Source organism: Xyrauchen texanus, chromosome 6 (assembly GCF_025860055.1).
Source record: "Xyrauchen texanus isolate HMW12.3.18 chromosome 6, RBS_HiC_50CHRs, whole genome shotgun sequence".
Taxonomy (NCBI): domain Eukaryota; kingdom Metazoa; phylum Chordata; class Actinopteri; order Cypriniformes; family Catostomidae; genus Xyrauchen; species Xyrauchen texanus.
In genome coordinates, this window is record NC_068281.1 from 30040510 (window position 1) to 30063472 (window position 22963).

Consider the following 22963-nt stretch of genomic DNA (forward strand, 5'->3'; position numbering starts at 1 on the left):
TACACACATTTGCTCTCGGGACATATAAACTAGCTGACAGATCATGTCTTCTCTCCTCCCAGGTCTTGCTGAGATGGTGTTGGAAACGGCCAGTTCTCCCAGGCCATTCCGAAATACTCAGATGTCAAAAGCAGCCCACACCCACAAGTTGCGTAAACTGCGAGCGCCCTCCAAATGCAGAGAGTGTGACAGCCTGGTGGTGTTCCATGGTGCTGAGTGTGAGGAGGTATCATCATCATCATGATCATTAAAACCCACTCCTGTTTACGTTGTTGAATAGAGCTGGTTGTCACTGCTCTGATCTCTCATTACCTAGTGCTCCTTGGCCTGTCATAAGAAATGCCTGGAGACTCTTGCCATTCAGTGTGGTCATAAGAAGCTCCAGGGTAGACTGCACCTGTTTGGAATCGACTTTACCCAGGTGGCTAAGAATAGTCCTGACGGCATCCCCTTTATCATCAAAAAATGCACCTCTGAAATCGAAAGTCGTGCCCTGAACATTAAGGTAGAGAACCAGACAATAAAATAACAAATTTATTTATGACTTTAAGGTTTAGTTTGAAGTTTGTGAGTCATCTTTCTGTGTATTTCAAGGGCATTTACCGGGTGAATGGTGCAAAGTCTCGTGTGGAAAAGCTGTGCCAGGCCTTTGAGAATGGAAAAGACTTAGTGGAGCTTTCTGATCTCCACCCACATGACATAAGCAACGTGCTCAAGCTTTACCTGAGACAGGTGTGGTGAGACAGATATACCTATCCCACTTTCATAATGCCTGAACTTACAAGCTTTGGTTTTGTTCTGAAACTTGGTTTAATAGGACTCTGTTTCCTTTTTTATTTAGCAGAAACTTAATTTTAATGGCTCAACCCTTCTGCTGATTGACATTGCCACCAAAAGATTACAATTTCAAAATGTTTTTTCAGCTGCCGGAGCCATTGATTCTGTTTCGGTATTATAATGATGTCATCGGGTTGGCAAAAGAGACTCAAAACATCTTGGTGGATGAGACTGACTCAGCTAAAGGTAAATCATCAGGAGAGCAGCTGTGCCTTAGTATTGAGCTCAAGAGAGTCATCTTCAAAATCAGAGATCTGCTTCGCCACCTTCCTGCGGCCCATTACAAAACCCTGCAGTTCCTCATTGCTCATCTGCACAGGTACACAAACACTCACACTTTGAATCTACAAGCTTGAATCCATTATTCTCAGTCTGTTTTTTCATTGTGTGTTTGTAGTTTAGGATATTTAAGACAGTGGTTTTCAAATGGTTTTGCTTCAGGACCCAGATTTTATATTGGACTTGCCGTGTAATTTGCCTAATTTGTCTTCTATCAAGTCACGGTTGAATTTGTGCCAAAATATGGTATAATTTGATTGCACATTGAACAGCCATTGACTTGAACAACAAAAGATTTTGGAAGCATTTTAAAAGTCAGTAAGCTTAATTATTTTGCTCTCCTAACTGTTCGATTATGTAGTTAGTTGCATTTTATTATTTGCATCTCGCATTGTTTTTGTCAGTGATATCTCTATCAGAACAGACTTTTGGGTTGTGACCCATCAGTTTTGAACCCCTGCTTTAGGTTACACATTTTTGCCCTGAAATAGAAAAGGCACTACAATTTATCAACACCAACTTATCTAAAAAAATTATCCACCACTCCACAACTGTGCTGTTTATTGTCCTACAGAGTAACAGAGCAAGCTGAGGAGAACAAGATGACCGCTAGCAACCTGGGTATCATCTTCGGTCCCACACTCATCAAGCCCAGGCAGTTGGATGCGGAAGTGTCACTGTCCTCTCTGGTTGACTACCCACACCAGGCCCACATGGTGGAACTGCTCATCAAACACAATCAGATGATCTTTGACATGCCCCTTAGTCCCGTGTCTCCCACCAGTCCAACGGCACCACAGGCTTTGCCCAACATACCGGACAAAGAGCCAAAACTCAGCCGCCACTCCAGATCGCTCATGGATATCAAAGAGGTGAGATGGGGAGGAGAATGGAAGCTGTGATGTACTAGACCTCACAGAGCGTGTTTAGAATCTTTTTTGGGACGATTCGAATTATTGAACTGTTTATTTTGCATACAGAGTGCTAAGGTCTTCAAGAGACACTCGTCTGTAATTTCCTCCACACTGTTGATGGAGGCGGTAAAGGCTGGGGAAGACAGAGCGCAAACACCTGGTAAGTATGGAATCAAAATTTACCCTATTCTCTTTCTTAATACATGTTTCTGGTCTTATTATGCATGATTCATCAGTGCACATTATTTCAAAGAAAAGAGTGTTTCTAAACAACTATTTAAGCATTGTTTTAGGCTATTACAGTATGTTAATATGGTAAGACAGCCTTTCTAAAATCATCCCAAAAGACATGCAGTACTTTAATACAGGTTTAGCTTTAATGTAATAAAGGTTATGACAATAATTGCAAATAACAATGGATTTGAACAGCAACATTGGGATGTCAAGATGCTCTCGAGAGTGAACTTGACTTCAAGTCAAAAGTAGGTGCAGGCTGTGTTTCTGGAGAAGAATAAATCAAACCCCTACCCTACATTTAAACAAAAAATAAATCCTCATTAAATATCCTGTTTCACTGAGAAAGACAGCAGATTGTTAATCTTGTTTCATGTTGACCATAATTAAAGTCACATTTTAGTGTCTTTTTTTAAATTAATAGCTTGTATAAATTAAGAGGTATAGTATTTCCGTCATGACAATTCTTTGAAAGATTTAGCATGTTTATGTGGGTATGACATATTGATAGGATATTGGTCTTGGTGAAGTAGATCTGCTACGCTGCTGCTGCTTCAAAACAAGAACTGAGAAAATACTGAGTAGTGAATTTTTCCGATAACTAAGTTGGCCATACCTGTCGATAACTGATTAATCAACCTGTAGTTTTTAAAATTGATACTGAATGAAAAAAATACTCTCAAAGTAAAATAGTGCTGAACTTTATTAAAAAAATAAACAGTACTGACTGAACCATGAAAATGTATTGTACTTTTTTAAATGAAATTAATATATAAATATGAATATATATTAACTAATATTCAAATTTTAAATTTATATTGTTTCCTTAGTCCACAAGAGTGTGCAATAAATACATAAACCATTTAGCACCATTATATTATTGCATTGAACATTCCTATACTGACTGTTAAATAAAGAGCATTTCATTTTCAACTAATGTGCATAAAATAGTAAATAAAAAGTTTTAGTCGGTCCATATTCTCACATGTTAAGTCAGAAGTAAATTGAGGGGGAAAACGCTTCAATAGAGAGTTCACATGGTGTTACACTTGCACTGATTCCTACTACTCCAGACTCAAGCTTCATAATAACAGCAAAATACCACATTGTTTTTTATTTAGTACAGTTTTATGCAGAGTACCAATATTCACTGATAGCAGTGGTATTCGGCTGAACTCGGGGGTGAAGCGGCTCAGAAGCGAGAATCTCGGGATACAAAATTTCCAAGTTGAACATCTTTCCTGACAAAGCATTTAAACAACTCATTGCTTAATCTGAGAAATGCTTATAAGAGAGGAACAACCAAAGACCTCCACCAACTTTAAGGGGCTATTCACACCAAACGCTTTTGCTAACATCCATTTGTTTTTCTATGTGAATGCTCTCTAGACGAACGGCTTTGTTTTGCTTTTTTTTGGTTTATTCTACGTCTCATGCAGGAGCACTGTTTTTTAGATGATGTTTCTAATTAAAAATAACTTTAAAAGCATATTGAGATACTTGCTTTCTTTTAAACTATTTGTTGCACTGTGTCTAGCCTTTTTTTAGTGCAAGAATGTGATTCATCTTAAGTCATCATTTTACAGTGAGGATAAAAAAATTTAATTATCAGATGCGTTTCTGATTTGTTTATACGTTTCTCTTGGCTGCATAAAGATTTTAATTTGCTTTCTCGCGTCACTAGCTTTAAATATGCAACTTAGCTGGCTAACAAATGCATACATTTGACCAGCTGGATATAAACTAATGCAAATAGATGGTAATTGATGGTAACAATCATGACATTTAAACATTTTGGGTAGGACTTGCATGTATTTTTGTTACATTGTTGTAACCGCTTGAGGTTAGCTTAAATGTTAGCATCGTCTCAGCCTTGTCGGCAAACATACTGATGTTCTCTACGAATGCATCTTATAGTCAACAAATTAATTACTTTAGAATTATATGACAAAGTGTACTGTATACATACCTCTTCGTTGTTGATGTTTTAAATCCATTACTGCTCCATGCAGAGTGTAGTCTCACATGTCAAAACAAACACCACAACGCATCAGTGAAGTGAGAGTTTTTATTTCACCTCTAGAGGCCGCTCTCATACTGTATAACAACAGCGAACTCTTCCCAGCTACTCCAGCACCAAACGGGGAAAAACAATTGGTGTGGATTTTTGCAGATAACCGATACTTCCGGAAATTTTTTATAGGTGCCGATTAATCGGGAAAAAAAACACCTATATATCAGTAGACCTCCACTTGCTTCTGCTGGAAAATACACATACTTACTGAGTTAGCATTGCGACATGCTGCTGCACACATAGACATTATATACAAGCCCCCTTTAAAACAGGGTAACTGCACAAAACTCATTACACAAATACAAAACACAACCCCCCAACCAAGTAGAAGCCATGTGCACCAAGGGTATGCTAGCTAGGTGTGCCTATGGCAAATGGCGTAATGCTACATTTGGAGGGTCTATGTGTGCCTCGTCCTGCTTGGCCGAATGCCTTAAACGGCTAGTGACCTGAATCATAATGTGTACTTGAACCAGAAGGCCCATAGCTTATTTAACATTTGACTTAGACTAGCTGTGGGTGAATTTATTTTATCTAATGACCTAACATAGCAATGTCTAGATTAGGCTAAGGCTTACCTTGTTAAAGACATGCTTCAATGTTTCATGACCTAAAGCAGACCTTACCGTGCAAGTTTATAGAAGAAAAGCCCCAGCAAATAGCATTTTCAGAGAAAAAACTCTGAATAAAAGCATGGTGCTGCAGTGAAACCACTTGTCTACAAAACTAAATGCTTTTTTAATGTTACACTAATAGAGAGATGAAGTTGATTGGCTACCTGATTACATGTCAAAGGAACATTCAGCTTACTCCATGCAAGCCAATTGGCTTAACGTGTCACATGTAAGCGAGCCAATTGGCTAATCAGATTGCACCTCAAAGACTTTTGATCACTGAACTTTGATCATTTTTCCCTAGCAGGTGATGGATCAGACATGAACGGGGTTGGTTCAGCTCCTGCAGAGATACAGAAATCCACATCTGTGTTCAGCCGGCCCAGTGCCAGCAGCCGAATGGTGCAGCTGCGTCCCCAGCGCTCCAAACAGGTGTCTCGACCCATGAGTATGCCTGTGGACCGACTGCTTAAAGAGAGTAACAGCCGCAACACAGCAGAGCCCGACTGCCCCCCCGCTGCCATTCAGGAGACCACAGAACCAGAGAAGCCTTCAACACCACGACTCACCAACTACTACAGGAACCCATTCATTGACACTCAGACGCTGAGGAGGACCTGGGACAAACAGTACAGGCATTACAATGTGACGCCCAGAACGGCAATGATAGTGGCCAACCTTCCGCCCTCTGGTGTAACGGATAAAGCTAAATCTTCTGAGACTGTTCCAGGAACAGGCAGCATCTATATAACACCCCACAGCAGCCCTTATACCTGCAGTCCTGACAGAGCCACTAAGAAAGATGGTACTGGTCAGCCAAGCACAGCACCGATAACCTTCAGAGCACCACGGATGTTAAAACCCCCTCCTGGAATTTTCTTTAAACCTCCTTCAGGAAGCCAGATCAGGTCATTTGTTTCAGTGGCACCAACCACTACCACCGGAACTGTTTATACAACAGCCATTACCATAGTTCCAACAGTGGCCATGGCAACCATTGCGACAGTCTCCAGAACAGTGGACACGCCCCCCAGCACACCTACAATGACTACAGCTACAATGGTAGCCAAACCGACTGTTACAACTACACTGTCAGCAGGCACTGTATTAGTGCAGACAGGAGGAGTGGAGGAGAGACAGTCGGAGTGTGATTCACTCAGTCCTGTCACAATCTCGCCCCCTCAGTCTCTGAGCTCCAGTGCTGAGGAGCTCAGCCCCACAGAGGTCAAACCACTGTACCCAAGACGAAGTCGCCGTATGCATGAACTGGAGTACAGAGAGGCCCACTTTGTTTAAACATGTATCCTCTAGGACAGTGTTCAGCTTTTGCCATGCTTGGTACAATATCCTCCTCATGTATTACAATCGGCAAGTGACTAGATAATCCACAGACTGTGGTCATATGATTATTTGATCATTTTAATAGCATGATTTAAAGAGACTAGTTCACGAGGGTGAGTAAATATAAAAAATGACAGAATTTTCATACTTTGTTGAATTACCCCTTTAAGTCTAATAGACCTGTCAATGCCTTATTTTCAAATGTATGTATTTGTATGTAAAGTGTTTTTCTTGTGCCATACTGTATATATGAAATGTTTTTATATCCCTTTGAGAAAGGGAAAAAATATTTGAGATGAGACGACACATGAAACGTCTCGGAAATTCTGTATATGAAGAGCTGTTGTCTGTTAATGTACTGTTAAGCTTCTGTTTGAGCCAGAAAATGCAGCAAAGGTCCAAAACATTTGTGACATTTACTTATTCAAAAGTGAGCACTCTTTTGGGTTATTTTTTGGGGTATTTTATCTGTACTTTTATGCCAGTCAGCATATTATCCCCTTTACTATGATAAAATTACCATCCAGAGGTTCCAAGGGATACTGCTTGTATAAGTAAATAATTAAATATATGAATGTGTTATGAAAAAAGATGTTACGTGTTAAATATCCTGGAATTCATTTAGTATTGTCTGTACTTTCATGCCAACATGCTCATTGTGATGCACTTGCTAAGCCTAATTGATAGATGTGACCTGAATTTTTTACATACTCTACTTTTAAAGCTATGCCACCGCATGTTGATAACACGCAGTTACTGCCAGCTATTTTATTTGTTTATGCTGTAGTAAATCTCTTGGAAACACGGTGCTGCTAATGCATGTTTTTAGGCAGAGTAAGTGCATCTGTTTCTGTTTTATTTCTGAATTATATGCATTTGTTTACATTTTATACAGTACACATAACCCGCTGCCATAAATATCTGACTATATACAAACCTTGAAGACATGCAATGTTTTTGCATATTAAATACTTAAAAAAATAATGTAATGTTTTGTCAGTCTTTAATTATAATTTTTTTTCTATAACCATTTTATTTTGTCCTTAAACATCTAAAAGTGGATTCATTGGCTAGTTGTTGAATTTGAATACAATTCATTATGAGCTCATCAGATAGGGTGTTCAATACTAGCAGAGGCTAATGTTTATGTAATGTTTATTTCAAGTTACAGAACCTATTCTCACTCCCTGCTTGTGTACCTGTTTGGCTGATACTGTCTTTTGCAGACTGTCTCCCCTTATCCCTAATTAGTCAGTTGTGTCATCTTAACTGCAGCACTGAGCTACTCAACTCTGACTCATCCTATAACAGACATAGAAACAGAATTAACATATATACAGTTTTAGACTGACACTCCAAATGTAAATGCAAACATAATGTAACACAAACCATCAACGTTGGTCTCAATGTCTTTTCAATACCAAACCGACGTAGCAGTGGTCATTATACAATGGAGGGCTCTGCTTTGCTGATGGCTATGTGGCTGATAACCCTGCAGATTAAGACAAACAGATTAGTGCTATCTTTTGCGTCTGTCAGGAGCAGCAAGTTTGGCTGTTGCGTTTCAGCAAACACAATGGGGTGTAATTATTTAATTTTCAATGCAAATGTTGAGGGAATCGAACTTTTTCTACACTGAGGTAAGCCACCAATAGTGTTCTATTTAAGTCTTGATTGTGTCAAGTGTTAATTGGTTTGCTTATGAACAAATGGTCTCAGATTCAAAGGGTACTTCCGAGTGCAGTACAAGTTAACCTCATTCAACAGAATTTATGGCACAATGTTGATTACCACAGTAATAAAACGGACTAGTCCTTCGTTTATAACACAATTTAAAAATCGTGGTTTATCGCCGTTGCAAAAAAAGTTGTAGGCCTAATATTGGATATAACTTTACACATATAAGGTTAGTAAGCGATTGTATCACACTAAAATCATGTAAACATGTATAATATTAATGTATTGTGGCTATACTTTTAGAAACTATTTGTATTTTAATGTTTGTGGACTGGCTCCATTCACTTCCACTGTAATTAATTGCCTTACTGTAACATATAATAATACTGTAATGTAATATATATATATATATATATATATATATATATATATATATATATATATATATATATATATATATATATATAACGAGGTACAAGTCACATTGCCACAAATGTTGTTGATTGAGCTTAACTTGTATTCTACCCAAACCGTACATTGTTACAATATGCTTCAAGAGCAGATCGGCAACACCTTCCATTTAATACATCATTAATATATTAACTTAATTAATAACTTAATTAACACGTTTATTTTTAATTCCATTGGTAAAACATCTTGTTTCAAGATCAAAATCACTGCAGTATTTAATCCATTCTGTTCATACAAGTTCATCTGTCATAAGAGGCTCTGTAAGAGCCGGACCTGAACCTAAATTCAAAGAGCTATAATTAGTGTTTATGTCAAAAGATAACTGTGGAAAATTAGATGTCTAACAGACACATAATAACAGCTTTTGCTTGGACCTCTGAGTTGTGCTGGTTTTGTCTTGACATAGTAGGTGTTGCTGTGCCAGACTTGAGATAGTTCAGTGGTCCATTATAATTTAAAGGTTTATAACCCAATTTTAAGAGATAAACAATAGTAGCTTTTAGCTTGGGGCTTCCCTATATGTGAGTATCCATTATGTGATGTGTTGTCAGGTTTGTTGCACCTTGGTGACCCCTACAAGGCAGGTCAAGCAATGAACTCAGGCAGCCAGATCCGTCTGCTGCTGTGGAAGAATTGGACACTCCGAAAGAGACAAAAGGTACAATTAGCTTGTTCATAGGGATACAAAACAGCCATCATCATGGTTTTAGTTTCCAAAGCTTCAACACAGCTTATATTTTGAGTGCACTGTTTATATCATGTGATTCTAACCTCAGAAATCTGGTTCCAAGTGCAAGATTTTAGGCAGGTTTAGACAGTTATGTGTGATGTGGCAGACAAAACCATACTCTGAAGCTGAAAAATGGGTGTAGCAACTTTTGAAATCTCAGAGTATTTTCCTTGCTGCAGAAAAGTTCTTCTGTAATTTATTATCTGGTATTTATAACGTCTGAACAAATAAGCCTTCGATGAGATAGAGCCAAGATCATACACTCAGATTTACCTTGTTCTTTGTTCCTGAATATGCCCTTTTATTGTTATGTGCTCATAGATTCGCTTCCTGGTTGAGATTCTGTGGCCTGTGGTTTTATTCATTGGACTGGTGTGGCTACGGAGAGCCAATCCTCTGTATCGCCAACATGAATGTAAGAATATGTATTATTCAACACTACCTGACAGAAATGTCATGTCAGGCACTAGGCTCAGGGTATAAGGTCATTGTAGTTAAGATGAATTAACTTCGGGGCCTAGGCAGCTCAGCGAGTAAAGACGCTGACTACCACCCCTGGAGTCATGAGTTTGAATTAGCCCGGTTGCTAGGGAGGGTAGAGTCACATGGGCTAACCTCCTTGTGGTTGCCATCATGTGGTTCACGCTCTCGGTGGGGCGCATGGTGAGTTGTGTGTGGATGCTGCGGGGAATAGCGTGAAGCCTCCACACGCACTATGTCTCTGCAGTAACGCGCTCAACAAGCCACGTGATAAGATGTGCGGACTGACAGTCTCAGACGCGAAGGCAACTAAAATTCGAGGACTTAGAGCGCATTGTGAATTAAGCATTCAAAATTTGGAGAAAAAGGAGAAAAAAAAGAAGATTAGTTAACTTCTTCATAGCAATAACACACTTGCTGTCATGCTGTTGAAGGCCTACTGAATATCAATCCAGTATTTATTCTTGATTGTGTAATACTACCAAATTCCACTGTTCTGCATGCTGTGCAATGTAGGCCTATATGATCTTTAGTTTTAGAGGTTCTTAGATTAAATGTGTTAGATTAAAATGTATAACTTTTGGAATTGCTCACTGATATTACAGTACATTAGCGTTATAGTCCAATCTTAAATGTTGTGGATTCTGTAAACAGAAAAAAAGAAAAAGAAAATCTGAAAACTTATCTGCAAGAAAAATCAGTAATTCTCTCTGACTGAAAATTATTTTGCAGTTTGCTGATATTAGGTTTGCTGACTGTGGATTGTTGGAGCATCTGGTGAAAGTTAGCAAAATGCTAACCTAAAACGTGTAGAGCACTTTTAACTGAGATTCAAAATGTTCACAGTGTTCCTCAAACTTAACATTTCCACTTTTATTGAGCGAAGCGATTGATTTAAAAAGTCTCAATGAACATCTGTTTGTGGTGCCTGAGGACTTACTCATCATCTCTACATCTGCAAATGCAGGTCATTTTCCCAGCAAGGCTATGCCCTCTACAGGAATCCTGCCTTGGATCCAAGGGATTTTCTGCAATGCTCATAACCCATGTTTTCGCTACCAAACTAGAGGAGAGTCACCTGGAGTCGTATCGAACTACAACAACTCAATGTGAGTCAACCAGTCCTCCAGATTCAAACTCATTCTGGAAGTTTTTCATACTGTGTTTTTCCCTATCTTGCACATTTTTAGTATGTAGGCATCCTGTAATACAACTACGACATATCTAATTTGGGAGGTTTTGGGATTTTTTTTATTTAGCAAGAGTTTCAACAGCTCAATAACTAAGAATTATGATAGTACATTTTTAGTCTTGAGTCATTAGATAAAAGTTTTATGTCAAGATATGGCCTTTATGTCCAGCAGTATGTGGACTCCTTCTAATTAACCAGTTTGGGTATTTCAGTTACACCTATTACAAGCAGTTGCATAAATTAAGCAAACAACCATGCAATCCCCCTTTTTAAGTAGACAACAAACTTTAATAGAATAGGGCCATAGGCGGAAATCGCGGGGGGTGGTCAGGACCCCCCCCCCCCATCTGAGGGTTGTCCCCCCCCTAAAATATCATTAAAATTTGTGTATTGTAAATAATATAATGATATATTCTTAAAATCATTGTTTAAGAAATAAAATAATACAAATGCAAACGGGGCAACAACAAAAAAAAGCTTGGTGTCCCCTTCAAAAATTGCTCTTGAGAATTGTTATGTTTATTGTCCCCCCCAACATTTTGATGAAATTTTCGCCCCTGAATAGGGCCCTTTACTGTTTCAGCATGGCAATGACCTTGTACAAAAAGTGAGACCCATAAAGATATTGTTTACTGACTCTGGTGTGGAAGAACTTGACTGGTGTACACAAGGCCAAGACTTGAATGCCAATTAATGCATTTGGGATGAATTTGAACACCAACTGTTAACCAGGCCCCATTGCCCAACATAAGTGCCTGACCTCACTGATGCTCTTGTGTCTAAACTGGAGTAAATCACTGCAACCATGCTCCAACATCAAGTAGAAAACCTTTCCAGAAGAGTGGAACCTTGTTTAGCAGAAAAGGGAGGACCTTTAATAGCCATGGGTTTGAAATTAAATGTTTAACAAGCACATTTGGGTGTGGTGTTTGGGTGTCCACATACTTTTGGCCATGAAATGTAGTCTTAGATCTTAATATAATTCCAAGTTCCAGCAACCCAGTCTATCGTAGCTCTCCTATGTAGTAGATTTTTAAGTCAAGTGCCCCTCTCTATCTACTTTCCTAGACTAGCACGGTTCTATGCGGACTCTCAGGAACTCCTGTTCAATGACCCTGAGTTCCGTCAGCTTGGACGTCTATGGCGCGAAGCCTCAATCATGAGCAACTTCATGGAGACTCTACGCACCAATCCTCAATTGGTGTCAGGTATGTAGGGCAGGGGTACATTCTCTGTGCTCTGACCCATAAATCCTGATCTCAGAGTGGATGGATGGACCTTTTTGAATGGATCCGAGTGAATACAAATCGAGGTGTCTGGGCTGAATTTTTGCTGGTTGTTGAAGTCTTTTAGGAAAATGTCAGCTGACCGTGATGTTGCCAAACAGGACATGTTCCTAGATCAACATACAGTGGGGTCCAAATGGAGTCCACTTGTGAGAATGGCCTAGATAATATGCAGAATCTTAAACATTTAATTTCTTCAAGTTACTTAGTATTGGTCCTTTGTTTTAAATTGTGTAAAATCCAAACATTTTATTTTAAGGCTTAGGCTGGATTTTGAACCCCAGAATTTCATTTCAGGTGGTCTCTTTTGGACATTTGGACCCCACTGCATTTTGTTTGTCCTGGAACAACAGCCTTATCAAACATTTTCCTAACTAACCCTTTCCCGAACCTGACCCTAACCATTGACTTCCTCTAAAAGGAAAATGAAAACTTACAAAAACATTTTTTTTTTTATTGAAGCCCCAAACCCCAGACCTTAGACTACATCCACACTAATCTGTGTAAGTTTAAAAACACAAATTTCAGTTTCCTAACATCATCGTTTTTCAAAGTGTGAGGTTATGAGGAGTCTTCAGAAGTCTAAATTTTCGGCATAGGAATACACCGTTGATGTGTGAATGAGAAGTGTAAAATTTGCAATATGAATGTGTTTTGAAATTAAAATGTATTAAATGTATGTGCGTGGCTAAGCCAAACTCTTCACTATGGATTTTTGTCCAAGAACACATCCTTTTGCATCATTCTTTTTTAATGTTCTGTTGTATTATTTATAGTGACAGTCCTGTGGTTAATCCTAGAACACCTTTAACTGGAGTGGGTTAGTTGGGATCTTTCAGAACTCTCTCCACACACTTCTCCCATGTCGTGACCTTTCAACACTGTTGAGCGACAAAGCTTTTTAGCAAAGAATTTACTGATTAAGTATTCCATTGAAGCACTTTGTAAGCACAGTTGTCCTCACAGTGAATATATGTCAAAGTCATTATACACACTGTTCAGTCAACTGCTGCACTGTAAAGAGTGCTTCATTTAAGAAGTTGTGGAATGCATTCTTTCCATTTCACATATGCCCACAACACCAACTTTTTGGGGTTGGGGAAATATTAGCATTTCTTTAGTTTCATCTCAAGTAAAAGCTTTAAATACTTAAGAAAACAAATCTTTAAAACAAATTTTTAAATCTTTAATCCTCCTATCTGTTAGAAGAGGATATTGCAGTCACGTGTATGCTCTAATGTTGAACTAAACCTGTGTTATGAGTATTTGTAGTTAGTGGTGCTTGCTAAAGTTTCCATTACACTAGCACACTCTGAACAATTTGATTTTCAGCAGAGGGTGTCACACATTTGCTGAAATCCCACTCTCTTCAGTCGGAGGTATGACACACTTGCCGATTAAGAATGGTGGAGGGGTGAAAAACGTAACAACTCTCCTCAACTCTCTCTCCCTGATTGCCATCCATCACATGGATCTTGCTGAAATAACGACAGTAGTACCATATTAGCATAAACAACTGTAAAAGAGTGATTTATGGAGTAACTTACCTTGTGAAAGTGTGTGATTTTGTATTTATCCCCTCAAGGCTTGCCATAAAATGTGCATGTGCATATGCAGCTTTCAGTGAGTAAAGAAATTATGTTCAATAAAATCAGACTGTACTGTCATCACTTTCTGATTTCAATAGTCATTTTAGTGTAGGAAAAAAATCAATTGGTGGAAACAAATGGCTTGGTGACTGAATCACTATGTGATTATATGCTGCTGAGTGTTATCACAGATCAAAACGTTCAGATCAGCTTGACGTCTTGTCAATTCTTCAGTAGAAGAAGAAGCTCATTGGCCACTTGACGAGAACACAAGACTATGCCTTAGTGACAGAATAATTTTTTCAAGCAAGCCTGATGTGCTTATTCAGTTTTTGAAGCAATTAACTCAGCAGGGAGTCATTACAGTCAAGTGATTAATGACCTTCCACTGGCAAACACTAAAGTCTGGTTCATACTTTGAAAGAAGCCAAACTTTTTTTCTCCTGGACGAACTAAAGCACCCTAGGCGAATGAAGCCGGTGTTTATACTACGCACAACATCATTTAATTTTTTTTTGTTTAGGGAAATGTCACGGTGTTTAACGTACTGTTCCAGCCACAAGTAAAGCCAATAATGCAGGTTTTTCTCTCCGTGGACCACCACTTTTAGTGCTGTGCTGCTTCTTTACATTGTTAAACTTGTCATGGCCCCTTTCACTTTTAAAAACTAAAATCTCTCTCCACTCATTTGTCATGGCTGAACTGTCTTAGTGTCAATACTCATGGAGTTACCCAGGCCCTCCACTCATGAATAGTTTTAACAGATCATCAACACTCTTCCATCAGCCGAGTTCTCTTGGGTCAAGAATTTCAGAGATGTGCATGAACAGGAGAAATCTCACCAAATGAACAACTAGAACAAAAACATCTCTTGCCTTCCTGAAACTGGGAGGGGACAGGGGGAGGGAAACAACAATAATAATTAAAAACACAGGGTACTCAAAAAATCAAAAACAGAAAAAAAAAAAAAACACTTACTCGCCGGTTCTCCAATATGCCGTAGCTTGGTCCTCGGCCACTCCTCCACCCTCTAATGGATGACAGGCGTGCCTCCCCGGGCAGATTCATCCTCTCTCAGGCGGCCGGGCTCCCCTGTCCCCCAGGAGATGGCCACAGCTGCTCCGTTGGGGTGGATGGTAGTCACGAGGACTCTACTACGGTGCATCCCTGCTCCTTCCCAGGCTTTGGCACCAGTGTAGAGGGATAAAAGGGAAAGGAGGAGGTGAGAACCGGCTTGACAATATAAACAATAGTTTAATAATAAACTGAACCAAAAAGACACACACACACACACACACATGTTGTGTTTCCATGTTTTATGGGGACTTTCCATAGACATAATGGTTTTTATACTGTACAAACTTTATATTCTATCCCCTAAACCTAACCCTACCCCTAAACCTAACCCTCACAGAAAACTTTCTGCATTTTTACATTTTCAAAAAACATAATTTAGTATGATTTATAAGCTGTTTTCCTCATGGGGACTGACAAAATGTCCCCACAAGGTCAAAAATTTCAGGTTTTACTATCCTTATGGGGACATTTGGTCCCCACAAAGTGATAAATACACGCTCACACACACACACACACACACACACACACACACACACACACACACACACACACACACACAGGTGTCGGGCAGCTGCCCGTAAATCTCTCTCTCTCTCTCTGTCGCTCTGCCGTCTCTGGTCAGCCCTTATCCCTCTCGGAGGCTTGATTAGCCTGATTAGGGGCCGGGTGTGTAGCATCTGGCCCCGCCCTCCGCCCTGCTACACAAGTAAAAAACCAATAAGTATACATTAGCAACAGCATAATAATGCCCTGGCAACCACCCACAACACCCTAGCTTTGTGACTGAGTTTTGCACAAGCAAACACCACTTTTTCTTAAGAAAATTTTAAAATGAAGTTATCATAACTGATTTTCAGTATGAAGGTTCTCTATTCCACTTTCTGAACTCATGTTGATCTTTTCATCCAAAAATGGAAAATGTCACTTTTTTTTATCTTCCATCAGGTAAAGGGCTGAAAGTTGATGACATTCTAAAAGATGATGAGGTTCTGACATCATTCCTACTGAGGGATGCTGGACTTTCGAAGGCTGTAGTAGAGGATCTCACAAATGCAGAAGTGCGAGTGGAGCAAGTAAGCTATAGCAATACTTCCCTATTACTAATTCCCTTATCTAGCTTTATAGCCTACTGCTTTGTCAAAAACCACAATAACTGTTTATGTCATGAGAAACTATTACTGCTTCAACCAGTAGGTTATTGGAGCCCTCACAATAACAACCTCATACAATTCTTTAAGGACTCACTGTATGTTTTCAATCACACTGCAAAATCTAGGAAGTTCATGAGGTATTCTTTGCTCTCACTGGCTCTGTGAGCCCTTCCTGAGGTTTTATGTCACTGTCTTAGTGACGTATGCCTTCTTTTGTTTCATGCTGGCTTCTCTCACAAAGGTTGATTTATATTGCAGCTCCATTGTCTTAGCAGATTTACAAATCAAAGACTCTTATTTAGGCTTCTTTGATCCTACACCACACTAAGTGCACCATTACATACTGTGATGCAGAGTTTTTGTGCCTTTAACACATACTGTGCTCATAGTGATGTCCAATAAAAGTCTGGATATGATTTTCTCCTTGTAATTTCGTTGATCCAAGAATTACAAGAAGAATTCCAAGTCTGAAAGAGCATTAAAATGTAATCAAACTGAGGCTATTTCTGAAGGATAATAGTCAGAAAGTTGTGTTCAATGATGGGAGCTGACAATCATCAGAATACACTGAAATAGGCCAAAAATAATTGTTGTGTTGGAAGTGTATTGTGTTGTGGAATATACAGGATGTATTGGGGGATTTTCCATGGTGAATGAGACTATTGACAACACTTGTTACACTAAAACGTTTTCCCAAACAATGGCTTCAGGACATGACATCAAAGACCGCACATATCCCAAATGAAATTGCAACAGCTTGAAAACATATCCGTGTGGTTAGTAATGCAAAAGCCACTCAAAGTGCTTTCCAAATAAACAGCTGAGGTAACCATCGCCTATTTACTAGAATCATTACCTATTTAAATATGGGCAGCAATTATTCTTATACAGTAAATTATTCTGCACCCCCTAATTTTCTCTTTCTTTCAATAACTTTCTCTCATACGTTTTTGTCTTTCCTTCTATCTCTCTCTCTTTTTACTCTCAAACTATTGCACATATATATATTTACATTTTATGTACATTATTGAATAATATGTTTGGCCGGTATACCTGTACCATATATATTTTAATAATTTTAGCATTATCTTTTATTACAGTAAAGGAAATACAATTTAAACATGTGTGAACATTCTTTTGAAAACCTTATGATCTCTTTCTCTGCATTTCCAGTTTGCATATGGAGTCCCTGATCTGACTCTGAAGCAGATTGCCTGTAGTCAGGCTCTTCTGGAGCGATTTGTCATCTTCCCTAGCCGCAGAGGGCTGTACGGGGTCCGTAACGCCATGTGTGCCCTTTCTCAGGAGAGGCTGCAGAAGATTGAGGATATGCTCTATGCCAACATAGACTTCTTCAAACTCTTCCGGCTGGTCAGTAGTGGCACTTCTTCTTTATGTGTGCTCCATGTGTTATTTTGATGTAAAAAGGACATACAGAGGAGATGTAATTTAGCCCCACCTGAAACTGATTGAAAATTATTTTATTGTTTTTATGTGAAAATGCACTTAATTTTCCGTGATATACTACAGTATAATTTTCTGTGATTTATGTTAAGTTTGAAATATTTAGCTGAAATATTTAGAGTCAGCAGAAATAGACATATAAGCTAAATGTGTCTTAAACATGACCAGTGTCCACTACAGTATGCAGTAAGGGAGCAGTACAGACAGCACACAATGTGTCATGTGCTTTGGAATTATGGAATAGGTGTTCAAAACACGTCATACGTGTTAGCGGGTGGTGTACTAAAGTAGGAACCTGTATCTCGAGTCAGACCTACTTACCTGCTGATAGATTTTAGGAGGACTATGAATACCACTGCTGAAACAACACTGCTTATCAGCTTTCTCTTTCTAAGCCCTTCTCTCTCTCTCTCTCTCTCTCTCTCTCTCTCTATCTCTCTCTCGCTCTCTCTCTCTTTCTCTCTCTCTCTCAGTCTTAGATCTTCACTCTGGGTCAGACAGAAGCAGATGGTAGCAGGGCACGTTACTTGACCTCATTTACTAATTAGATTAAGGAGGATACACCCTCTGTTTGTTAGGACAGCCATGGAACCTTACTGGAGTTTTGCTTTCTCTCATGATAGTTAATGTTAAAACTGGGGGAATCAAGCTTTGTATCTCTCCATGCATGCTGTAAATCAGTGGCTATGATAATGAAGATGAAACGGCTTAGAAATGTGACTTTGGAATTCTTTATTTTTCTTGGGCCAAGACATTACAAACACTATTACATTACATCCTCATAAGTCAGTGAAAGGCTTAGGGTGCATACAAGAAGATTATACGATACACAAGCAATACAAATATACTTACATTTCAACTGTCTTTAAAATGTCATATTTATGTGACAATTTTTACACCAGCTGAGCATCTTTAAAATCGAATACTTGATTATTAAAGAGATTTATAATTAAATGATGCAGGTTTTAAATGAACCCCGGCTTGCTACATATTTTAATCCCTTACTCAAAAGTTTTCTGTCCACTCTTCAATATATATCTGTTTAACCCTAAAATGCATGTGACTTTACCCCTTTTGTATGCATATGTGGGTTAAAAATTAACCGTGTGAAAATTAAATGTTTATTTTTTAAGAAACTACTTTTTGTTTCAGAAAGCTGTATTACTTTAATATTGTCCATTTCCATGACTGGTGGTGACGAAATGTCTCAGCAACTCTATGCACACAAACACATACACAGTGAGAAGTACAAAGGACTAAAATCAAATGTTTCTTACTAAAAATCTAGTAGGAAACTAGTATAAGAATCTTAAGATTTAAAAATTATTATGTGAAACAGTGAATAGCTTTATGTGTAGTTGGGATTGGCAAGGCATAATGCAAAGAAAAACGTTGCAAAGAAAATTTCAGACACACTATGGAGTGGTCCAGGAGTTATTACCATTGTGCCCTTGTCTTGACCTAGGAATCTAACAATGGGGACTGTCCCTGTACTAGGTATAAAGTTATGCACTTTGTATTAAAGCATCGGCTGAATGACTTGTAGTACTTGCATTCACACATAAATACATGGTAACGTCTCGGGTTACCTGACTGTATCCCTTGTTCCCTGAAAAAGCAGAACGAGATGCTGCGCTTGATTCAGCGCTTATGGGAACGTATTTAGGAGTGACCAGCTGTGAATATGTGTGCAACACGTCAATGAAATTGACTAGAACCTTTATAGCCTCTGTTGGTGACATCATCAGAATGCACCAGTACCAAAGGAATACCTACGCTATGGCACTGTGGGTGTCTGGACCCCTTACGGTTGTGTAGTGTGTGCTCACAAGAACGTGTGTGCTTGTGATGTTGACTCAAGGACGTAAGAGCCCAGAGTGGCATGAACATCCAAACAATAAAATCTTATGAATGTGTGTGGAGAGGACCAGCCTGCCACATTACAAACATGCTGCAGAGGGGCACCCCTCGCCAAATCTTTAGAAGAAGCGACCCCCCTGGTAGAATGAGCCCTGATACCTACTGGCGAAGCTTGACTGCACGCCTCATAGGCAAGGAAAATAGCATCCCTCACCCAATGTGACATTGTCTGTTTTGTGGCGGCTGCCCCCCTGTTACGGCCACCATGACAAACAAATAGTTGCCCTGACTTACTCCACCGGCAAGTATGGTGGACATAAGCCTGAAGAGCACGGACTGGACACAGTCTGTGGAGTTTCTCCTGATCTGGCGTTGTGAACGGTGGAGGACAGAAGGCCTCAAGTGTGACCGGATGTACGGTTGAGAAAGGAACCTTGGGCAGGTAGTCAGGATGAGGATGAAATATTGCTTTAGCCATACCTGGGGCAAAGTATAAGCAGCATGGCAAGACAGACAGAGCCTGCAAATCCCCAATTCTTTTTAAAGTAGTAATAGCCATAAGAAAAAACATCTTTAGAGTCAGAAGCTTGTCAGACACCGACTCTAGAGGTTCAAAGGGGGTCTCAACTAGACCCTCAAGTACTATAGCTAAGTCCCATGAAGGGATACTGGTTCTAACGGGAGGCCTCAGTCGCATGGCACCCCGTCAAACAAGGTGTGGCAAGCAAACAGAGCAGCCACATAAACCCTGAGAGTGGCGGGTCATGTGCCTGCTGATAATATCTCCTGCAGGAAGTCCAGTAAACAATCTGGCAGTTAACTGGATCTGCATTACTTGCATTGCACCACCTTTCAAAGACACCCTATGTATTGGCATAATTTTTTCTAGTGGAAGGAGCCCTAGCACGCAGAATGGTCTCAATAACTTCAGGTGAAAACCCAGTGTCCCTCAGTTGGTACCCTTCAGGGGCCAAAAATGAAGGTTCCACAACTCGGGCCGGGGATGAAATATTGTCCCCTGCGCTTGAGACAGAATGTCCCTCCTCTCCGGTATCGCCCAAGTTGAGCCATCGAGGAGAGATATTATCGCCGAGAACCATACTCTGTTTGGCCAACTCAGCTCTATCAGTAAGATCCTTGTTGGTGAACTCTGACTAGAACTCCCAGGAGCAGAGAAACCGGAGCAAACGCATACAGGTGCATTTTGGGCCATGTATGCGCCATCGTGTCCAGACCCAGGGGAGCTGGCTGACTCAGCGAGAAGTAGAGGGGCATTGCGCTGTCTGTTGGGAGGTGAAGAGGTCCACCTCTGCTTCGTAAAATCGTACCCAGATTTGTTTCACTACCTCGGGGTGGAGTTTCCATTCTCCCATCGCTTTTCTAGTCGTTGAGTCTCAACCCCAGAGAAACCAGATGAGCTAAACTAACAATATTTTTGTGCTGTAATGCCAGTTCTTGCGATTGTGCTAGTATCAGCCAGTCGTCTATATAATTCAAAATGCGGATGCCCTGGAGTCGCAATGGAGCCAATGCTGCATCCATGCACTTTGTGTATGTGTGAGGTGATAAGGCTAGGCCAATTGGAAGAACCCGATATTGGTAAGCTTCGCCCCCCAAAAGCAAACCTCAGGAACTTCCTGTGTTGTGTCAATATTTCTATATGAAAGTATGTGTCCATGGGATTGATTGTGACTAACCAATAACAATGTTGAATTTGTGACATGATCGTCTTGACAGTAAGCATCTGAACTTGAGCGCCTTCACTGAGCGGTTCAAGCCTCGAAGATCTAGAATCGGATGCAATCCCCCATCCTTCTTGGGAGCCAGGAAGTATCTGCTGTAGTAACCTAACTCTCTCTCTAGGAGATATTGCAGCTCTTGTGACAGTAAATGTGCTTGTTCCAGTTTCTTTGCGTTGAAACGCGGAGGACGTCGAACAAATTTTATTCTGTAGCCCATTTCTACTGTCTTTAGGACCCACATAGAAATACCCGGCAGTAGCTTCCATGCTGCCAGGTTCTCTGAAATGGGTACCAATTTTGATACTTCCAGTTGAGGGGATGTCGGATGTTCCGTGTCCTGGGTGACAACAGGAAGCAACGGAACACCCAACATTTAGCTGGAAACCACTGCCCCCCCAAACACCAGAGGCGGTGGGGATTGAAAGGTTTCATGGGGGTGTCAGGAAGGAGCAGGTAGATGTTTTGCTCACCCCGTCCCGAGGGGGGCTACCACCACAAGGCTAGGTCTTGCTTTGGAGGCTGCTCAGGGTGACGAAGTGGTCCCAAATCTTTACGAGGGGGAGCGCGACTCACCACACTTTGTTTTTGAGCCTCTCTTCTAGAAGGACCGGATCGAGCCCCTTCCCCTGAGTTTGGCGAGGAATTAATTGCACAAAGGCTTCCTCGTGTTTTTTCACCTCCCGAAACCTGGTGACGACTGTATTCACAGAATCGGCAAACAGGCCGGAAGGTGAGACCAGGGCATCAAGTAGGAATACTCTGTCCTTATCCTTGATGCCTGTGAGGTTTAGTCACAGATGCCTCTCCGTGCTGACCAAAGCAGCCATTGAATGGCCGATAGAGCAAGCTGTCTGCTTGGTTGCACAGAGAGATAAATCTGTGGCTCTGAGAATGCTTCCTCGTCAATTGTACTACCTGCACTCATGTCCTTCAACAGATCAGCTTGGTATGCCTGTAACACCGCTATGGTTTGTAGCGCAGCACCAGCCTGACCTGCTGCTTGATAAGCTTTCCCCACAAGCGTTGAGGTGGTTCTACACGGATTTGTGGGGAGAGTTCGTCTTTTCAATGATGATGCTGAACCAGGTGAGAGATAGCGTGTGAGCGTCTCTTCTACCTGTGGCATTATCGTATACCCCTGTGCCTTAGCACCCGCGATAGTCAAATATGTCGAAGTGAGGAACGAATAGGACATAAGCATGGAAACACATACCATTTGCTTTGTTGATCGCTCATTTATTTTATTTTTTTCACACTTGAATAACAAAAAAAGAGTTTTCTGCACATTGCCTGACAAATCTAACTCCTATCAGAAGAAATATAGAGAGCTTGAGAAGCACAAACACATCACAGAGTGGTCTGAAGACTAATGACCTGACGATGCACTTGTGGTACATCTATTTATAGCCCCTGGTACTGGCGCATTCTGATGATGTCACCAACAGGGGCTATAAAGTTTCCTGTCAATTTCATTGACGTGTTGCACACATATTCAAAGCTGGTCACTCCTAAAGACGTTCCCAAAGCGCTGAATCAAGTGCAGCATTAAGTGTAGCTTTTGACAGGGAACGTGGTAATATGAACATAAACATGGAGTGAACATATTTTTAATTACATAACAGATGGAAAATGAAAACAGGCAATGAATTACCAGCATAATGCCAGTTTAATTGTTTTTATTAACATAGTAAACACATATGGGTCATACAGTATTAGAGTATATGACCCATACATTTACATTTACATTTATGCATTTGGCAGACGCTTTTATCCAAAGCGACTTACAGTGCAATTATTACAGGGACAATCCCCCTGGAACAACCTGTAGTTAAGTGCCTTGCTCAAGGACACAATGGTGGTAGCCGTGGGGTTAGAACCAGCGACCATCTGATTAACAGCCCTGTGCTTTAGCCACTACGGCACCATACAGTATATGACCCACATATAGAAA

The 22963-nt window shown here is 40.2% G+C and overlaps 2 protein-coding genes across 6 annotated transcripts in view; both read left to right on the forward strand.

The window, feature by feature from the left end:
- LOC127645347 (rho GTPase-activating protein 29-like) overlaps positions 1-7277 on the forward strand; it is a 53057-nt gene extending 45780 nt beyond the window's left edge. For 4 of the 5 annotated variants that reach the window (XM_052128933.1, XM_052128935.1, XM_052128936.1 and 1 more), the window contains 7 exons: positions 63-226; positions 317-505; positions 595-732; positions 924-1156; positions 1691-1988; positions 2097-2190; positions 5257-7277. In XM_052128933.1, coding sequence (XP_051984893.1) covers positions 63-226; positions 317-505; positions 595-732; positions 924-1156; positions 1691-1988; positions 2097-2190; positions 5257-6248 — 2108 coding nt within the window. In that variant the 3' untranslated portion in view covers positions 6249-7277. The remainder of the gene's footprint in view (positions 1-62; positions 227-316; positions 506-594; positions 733-923; positions 1157-1690; positions 1989-2096; positions 2191-5256) is intronic. The other variant, XM_052128934.1, reaches the window with a different exon arrangement.
- A 535-nt stretch (positions 7278-7812) lies between these two features.
- Positions 7813-22963, forward strand: part of LOC127645018 (retinal-specific phospholipid-transporting ATPase ABCA4-like) — a 61193-nt gene continuing 46042 nt past the window's right edge. Inside the window, exons 1-7 of the mRNA XM_052128510.1 lie at positions 7813-7933; positions 8993-9099; positions 9493-9586; positions 10619-10760; positions 11912-12051; positions 15741-15868; positions 17120-17317. Coding sequence (XP_051984470.1) covers positions 9034-9099; positions 9493-9586; positions 10619-10760; positions 11912-12051; positions 15741-15868; positions 17120-17317 — 768 coding nt within the window. The 5' untranslated portion in view covers positions 7813-7933; positions 8993-9033. The remainder of the gene's footprint in view (positions 7934-8992; positions 9100-9492; positions 9587-10618; positions 10761-11911; positions 12052-15740; positions 15869-17119; positions 17318-22963) is intronic.